Source organism: Chamaea fasciata, unplaced genomic scaffold (genome assembly GCF_029207755.1).
Source record: "Chamaea fasciata isolate MVZ Bird 193981 ecotype frontalis unplaced genomic scaffold, bChaFas1.0.hap1 SCAF_1, whole genome shotgun sequence".
Lineage (NCBI taxonomy): Eukaryota > Metazoa > Chordata > Aves > Passeriformes > Sylviidae > Chamaea > Chamaea fasciata.
In genome coordinates this window covers 82,837,721-82,852,903 of record NW_027094086.1, presented here as the reverse complement: position 1 = coordinate 82,852,903, position 15,183 = coordinate 82,837,721, and the positions used below count along the sequence as shown (strand labels likewise).

The 15,183-nt window shown below is 44.5% G+C and overlaps 1 protein-coding gene across 2 annotated transcripts in view; it reads right to left on the bottom strand.

The window, feature by feature from the left end:
* Positions 1-1,956: 1,956 nt before the first annotated feature.
* TNFRSF11A (TNF receptor superfamily member 11a) overlaps positions 1,957-15,183 on the bottom strand; it is a 33,210-nt gene continuing 19,983 nt past the window's right edge. Inside the window, exons 9-13 of one of the 2 annotated variants that reach the window (XM_066186744.1) lie at positions 14,882-14,976; positions 13,910-14,017; positions 11,747-11,799; positions 9,318-10,170; positions 1,957-5,157 (exon numbers count right to left, since the gene is read on the bottom strand). In XM_066186744.1, the coding sequence (XP_066042841.1) occupies positions 4,778-5,157; positions 9,318-10,170; positions 11,747-11,799; positions 13,910-14,017; positions 14,882-14,976 (1,489 nt within the window). In that variant the 3' untranslated portion in view covers positions 1,957-4,777. The remainder of the gene's footprint in view (positions 5,158-9,317; positions 10,171-11,746; positions 11,800-13,909; positions 14,018-14,881; positions 14,977-15,183) is intronic. The other variant, XM_066186745.1, reaches the window with a different exon arrangement.

The following is a 15,183-nucleotide window of genomic DNA, read 5'->3' as shown; positions in this document are numbered from 1 at the left end:
AAAGGTAGGTGCACTGTTGAGTGGGGCTGGCCAGTTAATTACAAATGACAGGAAGACCTGAAGATTTTCCTTTACGCCTTCTTTGCCTAGATCTTCATGAGGAAGGTCATGCTTCCAAGTCTCTATGGAATCAACGATGAAGCAAGTAACAAACTGCTGACAGTGGGAGAGGGCTGGGTTAGCTGAGATATATGTTCGCTTCTCCCAGTTGCCTTCTTCTTCTTAATGCCCAAAAATATAGCTCCCAGGAAAGTCCACTCCATAATTTTTCAAGGTACTCAAGTGAGGTTGACTCATCTGTAATTTCCCAAATCTCCTTTTTTTCCCTGTTTCTGTAGATGGGTGTAATATTTGCCCTTTTCCAGTCAGCTGGGACTTCCCCCAAACTCCAGGACCTGTCAAAGATGTTGCAGAGTGCCCCTACAATAATGTTGGCAAGTCCTCCCAAGAGCTTTGGATGCATTCTGCCAAGTCCCATTGACTTGTGTATGTCCCACTTGCACAGCTGGTCCCAAACACTCCTGAGCTCCTTTGCGCTCCTTGGAAACCTTTCCAACAGTTTCCTGTGAAGCTGAAATAGGAGTAATTTCATGTATGACCATCTGCATATATTATATAGAAATGTGAGACCACCAATAGGAACAGGATGGAACAGAGCTGCCTACTTTGATGCAAGTAAAAACCAGTGCAATGCCCAGGGACTGACCAAGTGGTGAGGCATGCTAAGAAATGAATCAGAAGAGCTGTGGTAATCCTGAGCCAAAACAAAGAAACTATAAGCCAACTAGCCAGAAGAAGAAGAAATAAAAAAGCAGTGTTAGAACACATATGACTGGACACTAGGGAATCCTCACCTACCGCAACAGGGCTCCTTAATGTTATGTGGTCATTGTCTTGTTCCAAAGCCAGAGAGAATTGCAATAAAGCATTTTTTCACAAAGTTCATGCTTATGAATGCTCATATTTTACAACACGACAGATGTTTAACCATGTGACAAGTCAGCTGGAAGGCCTGAAGGCAAGACTGGAGCAACGCTTGCTGCAGAGACAATGCAATCATCTTGGAGGCCACAACCAACTGGGATGCCTGGCAGAAGGAAAAACCAAGGAACCACACATTGAAAGTGAGAGCAATGGGAAATGGGTATATGCTGGGGTCTGCCAAGGTGCTGCAGAAGTCGTTTCTCCAGTCATGGTAGATTATTTTTACAGGGGCACTGCTGCCTAATGTGCATGGAGGTATCTGATGAGAGCCCTATTAAATACCTGATAAGCACAAAGATATCTTTCAGCAGCGTACTATTTTATGATAGACACAGGGGTGTAATTACTCAGATAGCATCAACATTATAAAAAGGAGGAAACCTGAATGGACAAGTAGAAATGATATTTTAGTGGTGCTACTCCCAGGTAGCACTTACAGGTGCTGTAAAGCCTTACAGACTAACTTCCAATCTCTGTGTGAACATGTAGCAAAGTACACAGGTTAACAGCCATTACAGTCTATATTGTTCTTCAAGGCCATTTTGTGTTCCATGGGATCAAGAAGGGCTGCTCCAGTGTCCTTGTTTTTCCATGGCTATATGCAGAAATACTGTCCTGCCAGGTCTGGAAGTGGCTGACTTTCAAGACCACCTAGTATATTCACCAAGGATAATTCATGTGACTCCTCAAACTAAAAGACTTGTAAAATGCAGGCTGTGCAGGAGAAAACCTCAGGAATGAGTTGGAATCAGTGCCTAGTTCTCAGCAGTAAAGCATTACCACACCATCTGTAAGAGAGCTCCTACCTGGCTCAGTGCAGGTGCAGAATATGCATTGCAGAACACAATGTGGAAGGTAAGCACTTCTTGTTAAAACAATTCAACATATAAAAAATGTTACAAAATCCTAACAAGGAATGTAATTATACTCACATTTTGCTCTCTTTTCTTTTTCTTTAAACAGGCACAGGCATATAATTTATTTTCCCTATTTATTCAAATAAAACCTTCACCTTTTCTCAAATAGGTATTTCAGATTTTTATTATCATTAATTATGTGTATTACAATAGCAGCCAGAAGCCAAAGTAGTGCCCAATGCACAGGTCCCTGTTGTACAAACAGATGCTAAAAAACCACTCCCAGCTCCAAACTGATGACAAACGAAATCATGAGGATAAGTAAGTCCATTTGGGATCCTTGTCTAAGGAGTCAGGCAGAGACCCAGGAAACATGCAGCATTGCTAATGGCTGTGATATTGTTTTTTCACTTTGGAATAGACTCTGGAGGAAGAAAAAGAATTGGGTCTGTTGGTGCATCATGTTTCCCATATGGGACTCATATCTTCACACTTGCTGATGATCCTAGTTTCAATCCTTGCTCAGTAAGAGCCTGAAATTCAACAAGTGAAAAATGTGTCCTCATTGAGGACACACAGTAAATTCCCATTGTCTCCCTTCAAACCAGGATTCTAAGCTGCTCTCTGGGGGCAGTTACAAACCAAAGGAAGAAAGAAGCTGCAGAAGGAGAAGACAGACCTGAGTAATTTACCCAGAGATGAGTGCAAGAATTCAGTCCTGCCTACCCTGTAAATGGGGCTGTGGTTGGATACTTTCCAGCAGAACTGATGTCTTGGAGAATGTTTTCCATAGAAAAGTAACTGAAAAAATTAGGAAAAATATCTATACCACCTTGCCTGAAGGTAATGGTTGTCCTGCTTCCTTGTCCCTATTGTACCAGTGCCTAGGGGATACAGAACTACCCTAGAAGAGACTAGAAAGATGTTGTAAAAGATCCAGTAGAAAAGACAAAAAAATACTACAGACAAGAGAGCCTCAGTTACACACCTTCTGAGAGGCCCTGCTAGGCTGGGCCATCACTGAATGGGACACTCTACCTGCCTGAGTCTAGGCTAGGGTGATCTAGCTTTTTGAAGGCCACATAGAGGTGGAAGGAAGTGAGACTGGTTGTTTATTTGCCCTTTCTGCCAGTCACCCAAGAGACAGTCTTGCACATTTGTACTGAACTTACATCCCAGATACATAAACAATGCAGAATTATTCTCTGGAGAGGTGAAGGTGGTTAAGCCCGTATTTTTGTTTTATGCATGAGAAGCTCATCATGACACAGTGATCACCTTGCCAGCTTTATAGGTACTCTTTCCCCACAAAGAAGTACTACTGCAAACAGCAGCTATGCAGTGAACTCCTCAGCTTTAAAACCTTCCTGGGGAGAAGCCCTCCCAACTAGAGACCTTTTCCATCAGGGAAGCCAAAACTACACTAGGTAAGAAATCCCTTTGCTGTCTGGCAGGAAACAGAGCACTTGCCCTCCTGAAGGCTCCGGCTGCAGATAAGATTCCTGCAGCACTTACACCTGCAGGAGAATGTCAGAAAATTATCCTTTGTCAGGAAATCATTAAAAATGTTATCTTTTTCTCTTGGGAATTCCTTGAGACTCTGTTCCCTTCATCTTTCTCTCCACAGTGGCTGCTGGAGAAGGCTGCAGGATATTGGACATGAACCAAAGCCAGCTGAGTAACCAAGATTCCCTTCTAAATACAACTACTATTATTCTTTAATGCCAAACCTTTGGTCCCATTGCTCATCAGCTCTCAGTGTGACAGATGCTACACTCTGAACTTCAGCTCACACAGGCCAAGTTCTGGAAATAGCTTTGTGCTACCTAAGTAAATCTCTGTCTATTAATGAAAATAGCAAAGAGAATGACAAAATTGTTTGGGCAGATGAAAGAGCAAGTGTTTGACCTTGACCAAATTCTCTGTATTTGGGTAATCCGTCTGTAATCTCTCTCCTGTAAGTCAGGAAATACCCACAGCTAGTTGTCAGAGACCCTTTCTCCACCTGCTAGCAGCAGCTCTTTGTCTTAAACTATAGTGATGTTATTCCTGGAGCAGTGTACCAGGCACACATCACTCTCATCTCCAGAGGTTTGAACTCCTCTGGAGAGGTGCAGTAAGGCAGAGGTGAATCAGGGTCACCATAAATGCTCTTTGCTCGAGATTAATCTGATACGCTTTTAAGGCATATCAGCTGTATTTTGCATGTTATCATCCGCTTGTGGCAGCATTACACACACCTATTTATACCCACAAGTCAATAAGGGGCAGCCCAGGACCTTGGCTCTGGTGCTGATTCGGGACTGGATTGTCTGCTCTCTTGGGGAAAGATGGGAAGGGATGGTGCCACCTGCCACATCACCACAGAGAGACAAAAGTTACAGCAGCACCATGGCTTCCTTCCACCTCCAAGACCCAGCAAAATGGGTACAAAAAGTTGCAAAAAAGAAACCCCGAGGCAGAGCTCGGGGGTCCCCATGAGTCCAGCCCTTGGCCACACAGTCCCCTCTCCAGGAGCATCCTGCACACCTGGCCAGCAGTGCTCTCCTCCTCACGGAGTCCCCAAGTCGACAGATCTCAGCTCCCTTTTGCCACTTGCCCGGGAGAGATGGCAGGAAATGGGGTGCAGGCAGGGAGCCCATCTCTCTGTGGGAGGGAGGAGAAAGCCCTGCTGCTGCTTCTGCAACAGGGGCAGTGCGCCCGGCTTCACACGTGCGCCCATCCCTACCAGCCACCTCCACCCAGAGCACCACCACCACCGACATGTGTGCCATGAGGGTCCTTCCAGCTGTAAAATTTCCCAGGAGACACCAGGGGCACCAACAGTCTCCCAGTCTGTTGTGACACCCAGGATTCTGGCAGCACGGCAGCAGCCCCACAACCCGTTGGGGGCTGTGTGCCGGTGCCCTGGCCTGCAGCGAGGACACAACGTCCCCTCAGTTCAACACCTTCTCCGAGAAGTGTCCCAGCTTCCCCTCCTCCTGCACGGGCTGGGAGGCTTGTCCACAGCAGGATGGGGCCTGCTCCTGGGCCAGGGCTCCGCCAGGCCACCGTGGTCCCGCGCTGCCCGGGGCCGGATGGGCGCCCTGTAGCTCGGCACACTTCTCCTTGTAGTGCTGGGCATTGCCCACGAAAGTCTCACAGCGGCTCAGGTTCTCCTCCTGCACCGGGCTGCCCACGTTCTCCTCGCTCGGCCCCGAGGCCGTCGCCCCCTCCTGAGAGTTCTGGCTAAGGTAGACAACAATGATGTCGCCCTTGAAATTCATTACTTGTCCACTTGAAATAAAGGTGGAGTTACTGTTTCCAGTCACATTTCCTAAGGAAGGAGGGGGGGAGAAAAAAAGACACAGATGATTAATATTTTCCCCTCACAAGGTGGACACTTAGTGCAGTGAACTTAATCTGCTGTGGTGGCTTTGTTCTTGTTCCATTATTTTTTCCCCTGTGACATGAGGATGCTCTTATAATCAATGCCTTCCACTGGACCTTTTCATTATTTCCATTTTCGTCTTCTCAGGACAAAGTCTGTCATGCACAAGGAGCCTGTCTGGAAGGGTTGGAAACATTTTTCCTCTGAGATGTGACCTGGGAAGCCAGAGAGAAGGTGATGATCTCATGTTCCCTGTCTGCCTGATACACAAGCTGTGTCCAATCTGCCTCTGCCCATGGTTTGTGAGGAAATGCTAATTATTTCTGATGATGAGATTTATTTTTAAATTTTTCCTCAGTCCCAGAAATCACACTGTTTGCCAAAGGGGGCAATAAACCCCAAATTAATCCTACCATTTGGGTTAGACAAGCAGGCTTACTGAATAAATTCTGAAAGACTTAACACAGTCACACAGTGTCCAAACAACACAGAGCTTATACAATTATGTTATGTAGTCCAGATCCTCCATGTAGGTACACTCTGGCACTCACCTAGCCCATGCACGGATTTAGCTGGATATAGACTGACGCCGTTGAAGAGACAGAGTCTATATCATAGCAACTTAATAGAGTTATGGTTTCAGTCAGTCTGCCTGAGGTTAGAGATTTTTCAGTATAAATGCAATCTTTCTGCTATTCAAGGACTGGGCTGCTGACCTCAGTGACAGCAGGACTGGGCTCTGGGAATTAATAAGCTTTCCTCAGAGCAGGAAAAAAAATAACTGAGAACTTCCAACATCAAACTAACAAGCTTGCTAAAGTTTGAAAATGAAACCAACTGAAGAAACCAAGTAAACAAAATTTTCCTAGCCTGTGAACACCCTTACTAAAAAATGTTTTTCCTGCTGTGCTTCACCTCATCATTACCTGCAGACTGATCCGACTTTTTAAAGATATTTTGTACCTTTCTTCATTACATTCCTCAACACTTGAGACATTCCCATTTTCCTTGCTGATAAACATGGCCCAGCCCAGAGAAATGCTGTTTTTCCAGTGGCCACGGGTGATGTTTGCACACCAGCACTGGGCACTGGTCTCCAGCTATGTGGAGTCAGGATCTGGGCCTGCTCAGAGCTGAGTCAAGGCAGCACTCGAGCATCTCTCTAATAGGCCCCCTTTGAGCAATCTGATTTATTTCACCTAAACCACTGCATTGCTAGCTCTTTGCTTTTTTTCCAAGTGTTGTTGATTAACATGAGATGTCCATAAGGGTTTTCTCTGTGGGAGATTTTCCCTGCTGGTTCTTTCCCCTGTGTTCAATTCAGTTTGGCTGTTGGCCATGAACAAAACTCTTGGGCATAATGGCAGTACAAAAATAACTATTTGTCTTTAAACAGATTGCCTGTCACTTGCAAAAGGTGCTGTGAAGAATGCTACCAGTGCTCAGCAAGAGATCAAAAATTTAGAAATATATGTGACAGTGGGGAGGGAAAAAAAGGCAGATTAACACATTCATAATGTTTAGCTGAATGTGGCTGGCAAACCTTCTGTGCTTTCTGAAGACACCATGCTGAAACAAAAGGATATTTAAGGCCCCAAAGCACAGAAAATGGACACAAGAGCTTCCTACACTGTGCAAGAAAAGTGCTTCCAACCTGAAAAGTATAAGGGACCCGTTCAGAGTGAAAGCATTGTTCTCTGCAGTGTTTCAGCCTTTTGATCTCTTCAGACGATCTGATAACAAAGTCAGATTATTTTCTGTGGTAATTGTTCACTAAGAACTGGAACAACACAGGCAAATGATTTTCTCTGAGACATTTAATGGCCTCTAGGTGGTGAGAATTGTTTGTCACTGCCAAACCAGGCTGGTTTGGGATCTGGAAGTGAAAGGCTTTGCAAAACCAGTCCCAATTATGAGTCAGCTAAGTTTTCTTGCACTCATGTGTTACGCCGTAGCCCTGCACAGAACTTGAGGTGGGCCTGAACTGACCCACCCTACATGTTCTGACTGCCTCCAGGCTTGTGGGGTTTGAAGAACTGCTTGAAGGTTTACCTCCATCTCCAGTGGCAACCCCTGGAAAGGGGCACATGGCCAGAGGTTCACTTTCGTCCTCTAGGATTTTTTCACAGGAGGGACAGAGTTTACCAGTTCTGTTGTCATTTCGAGTGGTAGTGAACCAAGACCAAAACTGCATGGAATTTCCCATGGTCTTTTTCTTCCCATTTTTCATCCACCCTCTTTTGTACCATTCTGTTTTAGCATAACTGTGTGAAAAGACTGGTGGCTTCAGTTGCTTTGAAAAGTTTTACAGAAAGTTATTTTACACGCACATTTATCCCATCTGGGCATTTCACAAGGCCTAGCAAAATGACAGATGCTGATGCACCCGCACATGCAGCCCTGGTGTGGCTGGGCTGCTTCAGTGAGGAACCTATGGCTAAGCCCTGTCCTGGTCCTCATGCAACCAGGCACTGCCAGGGGGGCATGATCATTCTGTGGGCAGAAAAATTACTCTGCCAGCAAGCCAGGTTACCCACAGATCAACTAACCCATGCTCTGATACTGCCCACAGCTCTGCCAGTATCTTCCTGCAGTCATGCGTAAAAGCTGGCAAATTAGGAACACGGTATCTGTGCTCAGGTTTCACCAGATGGCACTATAGCATGTACATATCTAAAGGCACAGACACAACTAAAATCCCATATAAAGAATTGTGCTGCAGATCTAAGATGGCACTTGCTAGCACACCGCTTATATCCCAGCTCTCCCGTTTGCTCTGCTGTTCCTTAACATTTTCTCTTTCTCTTTGTGTCATATTTAGAAAGAAAAGCCGTACCAAATATAACTTGACTTTCAGTTGTACCTCAAGAGTCCAACAACAACAAAAAAGGTAATCTGTGTTCTCTTTACTCCTGCTGCATTTTGTATAGACCAGACAGTGAAACTGCGTCAAGATTTCAGGAAACTGAAGCAGCAGCAAGTTTCGGCTCTTCAGAAGATGAACGTTACCCACTTTCAGATTCCCACATGGAATGCATGCTGAGAGAGGAAGGGCCTTCAAGTATGTTGTTTTGGGGCTTTGGCAGACTGACAAGAATGTCTCTGTAAGAAATTTTAAGGCACGACATGGTTTTAAAGAAGGGCAACAGCTTACAACTGCTGTGGGCATGACAGTAATACTTGGATGTCCCACTCAACACTAAGGTCTCATTATGCTTGGCAGTGCACTGATATAAAGAAAAATAGAGCATCCAACTTGGTGAGATTATAATCTAAAATGACTAATAACATATGACAGGCCGATTGCAGACTTTAATATGGAAAAAAAGTCTGGGGAAGGAAGATTTCATCCAGAGAGGGCGCATGACTTCCCTTCTGCTGGTTTCGCTTCAGTGATTTTTTTGTTTTCATTTGACAATTTTGATATATTTACTCAATTAATAAATTGGTAGACAATTAGTAAACTAATCAGTGTTTCAGAGTTGTTTAGGGGACAAAGTATATGTGTATGGAAAAACAGTGTCTGTATGAAACTATTTTATGTGAATGCCTATATCCCAGCAAATAAAAGTAAAGAGGAAGAGCTATAAGCAGAAAATTGTAGATAATCTCTCAGACCCAGTTGTGACACCAGCCTACAGCTCCAGCTGGAGTTTCACTGACCACTGTATAAACGTAACTGGACTTAAATCTAATAGCAAAAAATATGTGTGCACACTGGTGAATGGAACGTATCTGCCTGAGCATTATGCATCCTTCCTTAGCTCAGTCTCTAGGTCCCTGTACTGTGTTCTTTCTGATTTTCTCCAAAACACACACCTGCTAACAGAACTGCCTGGCCTCTGCAGTGACAGCCGGAAGGTCGGTTCTGCATTGCAGGTTAGATCAGGGTGGGACAATGGTCCCTTGCTGGGCTCACTTTTCTTGCAGAATTCAATACAAACCAAATGGCCTTACAATTTCAGATTTTTTTTCAGACTAGCTTCAGGGCACTTAAGTGAAAAAGCATCATTCTCTTCTCCTAAATCAGATCCTCTGAATAGCATTGGGCTAGCAAACAGAACAATCCTATACATCTGTGTATGGGTGAAGCCTAATGAGCTTACCAGATGCTGGAGGGAGGTCTGAAGTGCTGCTGTTTGTCCCTGAAGTGCTTCTGTGTGTTCCTGAAGTGCTCCTGTTTGTGTTCTGGTACTTCATGTTGGTACTATCTGAAGGTGCATCTTCCACACCAAGATCGTTTGCTAGAGTGCTCTGACCAGCAGAGAGAAAATTCAAACCACAGGTGCACTGGGCACAGGAACCAGTTTCTGGGGAGGCGGAAGTACTGTCAGCCACAGCACAAAAGGGTTTGCCACACTTTTGGGGAGATTCTCTGTACAAAATGCCACACCTCACACAGATCTTCTCTGAGTCACAGTTTGTTGCAAAATGATCTGTGTCTTTGTTGCCTATTTCCTTCGGGCAACTGTGGGCATGTTGGCAAGATTTTTGTAGGAGTTGTTCCGTGGCAATGTGCGCCCCACCTGTGCTGGAGGGAGGGTGAAAGCCTTGAGAGACTGATACATCCTCTGTGCTCCCAATACCTGAAAAGTACTGGTTCAAGCTGTCATTCTCCCCTGCCTCCATTGGTTCTGAAAATGATGTCAGAGTTTTACCGGCAGGTTGACTTAGCAAAGATAAATAATCAGTGTTATTGAGATCCTTATCCATGTATTCATCTTCTGTGGGAACAGGTGGGAATTGGTAATCATCAGTCTCAGTTACCACAGGAAACTCTCCTGCTGCACAAGGCTCTGTGCTGGGGCTCTCATTCCTGCAAGGAGTGTGACCAGAGGTGCAGCACGAATTTCCAGGGACAGGAGAGCCTGAGGGGACCAGGAGACATGTGTCCTCAGAGGTCTGGGGGACAGCAGCATTTGTGATGTTCACAGTAACAAATGCATCTCTGGGAGGTTCCTGAAAGAAATTAAAAGTAAAAACGTTTTTAACAAATAGATTAACATGAAGTTATTTTTTAGACAAAGAAGGGAAAGGCAGATCATGATCCTTCCTCTGTGTGGAGCTGCTGAGGTTGAGCAGTGCTGCTATATTTGAGTCTTGATGTGTAATTCTACTCTGCTGTGAAACTGTGACTGGTGATGCTGGGCTCAGCAGGTGTTCAGAACGAAATCAGAGCAATAACATTTAATCTTGTGAGACAACAACTCCTTGGTTTTTTTAAGGGAACTTAAGAAGAGTTAATAAACCAAGAAGAGTTGCTGGATTCTGCTGTTCCTTATGGACCATTAGCAAGACCCACCTAACTGCTTATTAGGTTTTGGAAACACTCCCATGTGTCTGAAGGGTTATTGATCTGTGAAGGCCTTACTGAGGGCTGAATTTTTAGTATCAGCAATGACTGAAGAAAGAACCAGGGTTGATTCAGAAGTTCTGAGACAAGCTAGAATAAAATGCAAGCAAGGTTATAACAAATGCAAAGGCCCGTGACATCCTGTTGTCACAGTACTCGACAAAGTAAAGCTACATTTTTGGTAGCAACTCCAAAAAATGGGTTGGGAAATACTTCAGGGGTTTTCTTCAGTTTGTACAAGTTGTGCTTTAAAGATGGATGTTTGGGAACTGACACCTTTAATTTCTAGCATCTGTTCGGATCTTCCAGGACAGAAAAGAGTTTAAGTGCTGCCAACCACTAATGGCTGTTGATTCACTCCTCTGTCCCAGAGGATCTGACTGGCTGCCAGGACAGGAGGCTGCATGAACACTTACGTGACAAAAGAGGAACTGCCTGCTCAAAAAGGTGGTTTTTTTGGGGAATGTTTGGTTTTTCTTTTAAGCAATGAAATTTGAGTCTTTCAACAGCTAAGCTCATCACAGCTCCTAGAAGGGGTGGCGGGACACCTGGGACACCACAGTTCACAACCACGGTGCTAAGCAGGCTGTGCACATGAACTTGAACCAGGGCCACCATCTTTTTCAAGCATGGGGTTGGTGTTCTTCCAGAGCAAAAGCTCTTATTTATTTCATATTGGAATGTACAAGCAGAATTTGTTCCTCTCTAGAATTAAGGAGTCAAACAGTTTCTTTAGCTGACGGGCTCCGGGTTTAATGCCTTGCATGCCTGGCATTTTTGGCATGACCCAAATCCAGGTTTCTTCTCTGTGAGCACTCTGGTATGTAACAAGGGGCAAACACAGCTGAAGCTTCTCCTGCACTTAGGATTTAGAAAGGCTCTCTCCTAGTGTTCTGACTAATGTTTTCATCGTAAATATTAAATAACCACAAGACCTTGATCTCTGTTAAAACTGGCTGAAACCAGAGAGCAGGGTCAGAAGCTATTTGTGAATGGTGATTTCACATGCCTCACATTTACAGAAAACCAGACTGAAGAAGCCAAAGCTGCGAGCAATTTTTGAGGAACTCAAAATTTGTTTTCTAGCCCAAGATTACCATGGAGTCTGCTTCACAAGGGGTGTCAAGAATGCCACGAGGAAAACACAAAACAAAGAGAAAATGCTACCATCTTTGACTTTACCTTTGTTCCTTTTATTTGGCTGCACACTTCATTAGCCCAGTTCTGTAGATCTGCTGTAGGGAAAACAAAAGAGTAGCTGTAACATATAGCAGGCACTTAAGTTAACCACAGACCTAAACACCCCCAGTCATTCCCAACCCACAATATCATATTAAATAAAACCAGCAAGCCTGTTTTTACTGCCTGTTCAAGTGTCCCAGCATCAGTCTAGCTGAGGATTCATTGTAACTGGAACAGGGATATATTTCTGTGGAACAAATGTTTCCAAGCTCCTAAAATAGACCACGGTTAAACTGTGTTCCACATCAAATGGGGTTTCTTTCCTGGTCATATGTCACACCAAGCTATGACTGGCCCAACAACGACCTGCTCACAGCAGAAATGGTCTATTTCAAGAGAAGTCACATGGATGGCCCAAAGGCCCTTCCCAGACAGGAGTGAGAAGCCTGGAAAGAAGAGAGTAAGCCACTGAAGCCACAGGATAGCAGGCTCAAATATAGCATATTCCACTTAATCAGAGTATATTTAACAGGGAAATAATTCCAATTTCTTTGGAGTATCTCCCAAGGAAAAGCTTTAAGTCTCACACACTTTAGGGCAACAACTGACACAGTGAACTGTCGCCTTGATTCTTTAGCCTTCTGATGACTGTTTACATATTTCTAGTGGAGTCTCTCACGAATGTAACACAAACAAGTAAATTGTTTTTATTCCAGTCTGTAATGGACTGGTGAACTGACCACTAGGGTCAGAAAAGTGTTCCTCTCATCTACCAATCCTTGACCAAACTCTAAATCCTATTTAAATCACAAATGATACTAAACTCACTCTTTCTCTGCTCACCTCTGAACCTGAGTTAGTGTGGTTCTTTCGTGTCCCTACCAGCGACAGTGAACAATTCTTGCTTTGTGTTTATAAATGCAGGAGACTTTGCAGGGCTCAAGTCCCATGTACATTTGAAGTTTACAATGGTTTTGCATGGCTGAAGAGAGATCAGCTGGGCAGCCACTGCCAGCTCCCAGCAATGACTCTGTTGCTCTGATGTTGATTTACCACCAGCACCCACACCAAGCAGGAAGGGCCCCTTCCTGAGCCTGCAATTCTCCCAGGCTCAGGTGAGCAGGATTCGCCATGCAAAGGCAATGAGGGACTGTCACCGCAGAGCAGCAGGGCAATAGGAAAGTCAAAGAAATTGCATTCCCCCCTAACCTGCTCTGCATCTCAAGTATTTGGTTTGCAAGCAGAGTCACCATTTCCTCCAGCCCATCCCAGAAATTCCAGATTTAGCACAACCCATGTTTAGTGTGGCAGAGGCAGCCTGTTTCTAAAACACAGGCTGAAATATACTTTACAAGAAGTGAGCTCTGTCTTCCTTCCCACTGCTCCCAAAGTTTTCATAAACTGCTAGCACTTGGGAAAGGAAATGCTGGAAAAAGCTTCCCATGTTTAGGGGAAAAAAATTAAAAATCAACAGAACAACAGAAGTATGTCCTTCACGAAAGAGACCTAGGGCTTAACAGAGAGTGGAGGAATGTGAAGGTATTTCCATTCTATTAATAATAAACCCAGTATCCCACTGTTATCCAGTATGCCTTTGGCTAGATCTTTTCTATTTTTCTACTTTAACTAGTCATTCTATTTCCTTCTAGAATTTCTTCAGTACCTCATTAGAACTTCAGCTTTCAGCTAAAAACATTGTCTCCATCATATTCTCAAATAAACATCAGGCCTTTGTCTTGAAATCCATATTTTAACCTGTCCAGATGCAGGTTTTCGGATGGGAGGGAAAGTAAGGTGAAGAAGACAGGACTTCTATCTGTTCCTGCTTCCCTCCAGCCAAGGGATCAGCTGGGCCAGGTGCTGCAGAGCAGCCAGGCTGCTATGAAAGCCCCCAGCACCAGCCATCCTCCTTCCAACCACATCCCTGAGGATGGTCACTCCATGGGTCAAGTGTAATACACTGCAAATTACTGCCTGCCTAGAGGAAAGAATTTTTAGCCTGGCTTTGTGCTAGATAAAGCATATCCATATGGACAGACATAGGGATAGCACAGAACATACAGTGTAATTCCTGAGCTTCTTAATGTGTTAGTTACCCATGAAACTAGAGTACACAGCGAGCCCCAGCTGTCACACTCATGAATACCATTAGCTATGATGTACCTGTCAGCTTTTTCCCCTTCTTCTTGTAGTATACGATGAAGATGACAATGCCAATTAGTGTCACAAAAAACAAGATGACAATCAACACGTATAAGATCCTGTTTGTTCCTGCAGGGTGTAAAAAAGATAATGCCATCAACACACAGCCTGCACTCAGCAGTATGACAATCCTTGCTCATTTTACCTGCTTTTCTACAGGACAGGGTAGTTTTCCCTTCCTTATTTGATCTTCAGTTTCTACAATAAGAAAAATAACTCCAGCACTCATGCAGTTCTGTGACAAGCAGCCACACTGATGGTACCTGGTACCAAGACATCTCCATAAAAATCAGAATCTTGGTGTTACAGAGCAATGTTGCCTGGTCAGGCTTCTCTCAATGTCCCCCTGCAAGCTGCCAGCAGGCCACAAGGCTGAGCTTGATCTCACTCAGGGGACAGAGGACATACATTTCATGGAAAAATCTGTCCTTTATCACAGGTTCTAATGGATCACTGCATGCCAGGCAAGCAGCCTCCTTGGTACCATATCCACATTGAAGAAGGAAATGGACAGTGGGCAAGAAAGGATGTCTGAGAGGGATCAGGCTAGACTGTATCCATTGCTATAAAATAAGCAAGGAGAGGAGTTGCTAGTCTTTATACATGTAATGTGTGTGTGGAAAGCACATAAAAATGAACAAGCTGTAAATGTGATGGAGTCATGGGTATAACATGGCTATAACAGCAATGCTATCATGCAGTTTTAGGGGGAGGTGTCAAACTCAGCTGAATAGTGGACATAGGCCCTAGAGTCACGAGGACTGAAACAATTTTTAAAGGGAGGATTTTCCAACAGCACTCTCCTGGTCTACAGCTGCTCTCCCTAGAGTCACCCACAATAAGAATGGATTAAAGCCAGCCCACACCTCTAGTAATCACATCCCTCCTCCTCCCTGCTACTTTCCACCCAACAATCCATACGAGGACACAAACCATCTTCTGATGGCTCAGGCATCTTCCGTTCTTTACAAACTGCATCGGACTTGTCAGTCCCAGGCACGCTTTCCTCCATTCCTAGGGCTGAACAGCTAAAAAAGAAAGACAAAGAGGCTAGGTTCTCTCAAGGAAGCTTGTTGTGCCTCCTACACTCATGCAGAGCAGTACTTTCTGCTGTAAAATACGACATTTCTCCACCCCTAAGAACCTCAGACACTTTATTTTTGGCTCAGCAGTTCTGTTGTCACTGCTCTCTCTTGTTCTCCCACAAGAAGAATTCAAGCTTCAATCTGACAATG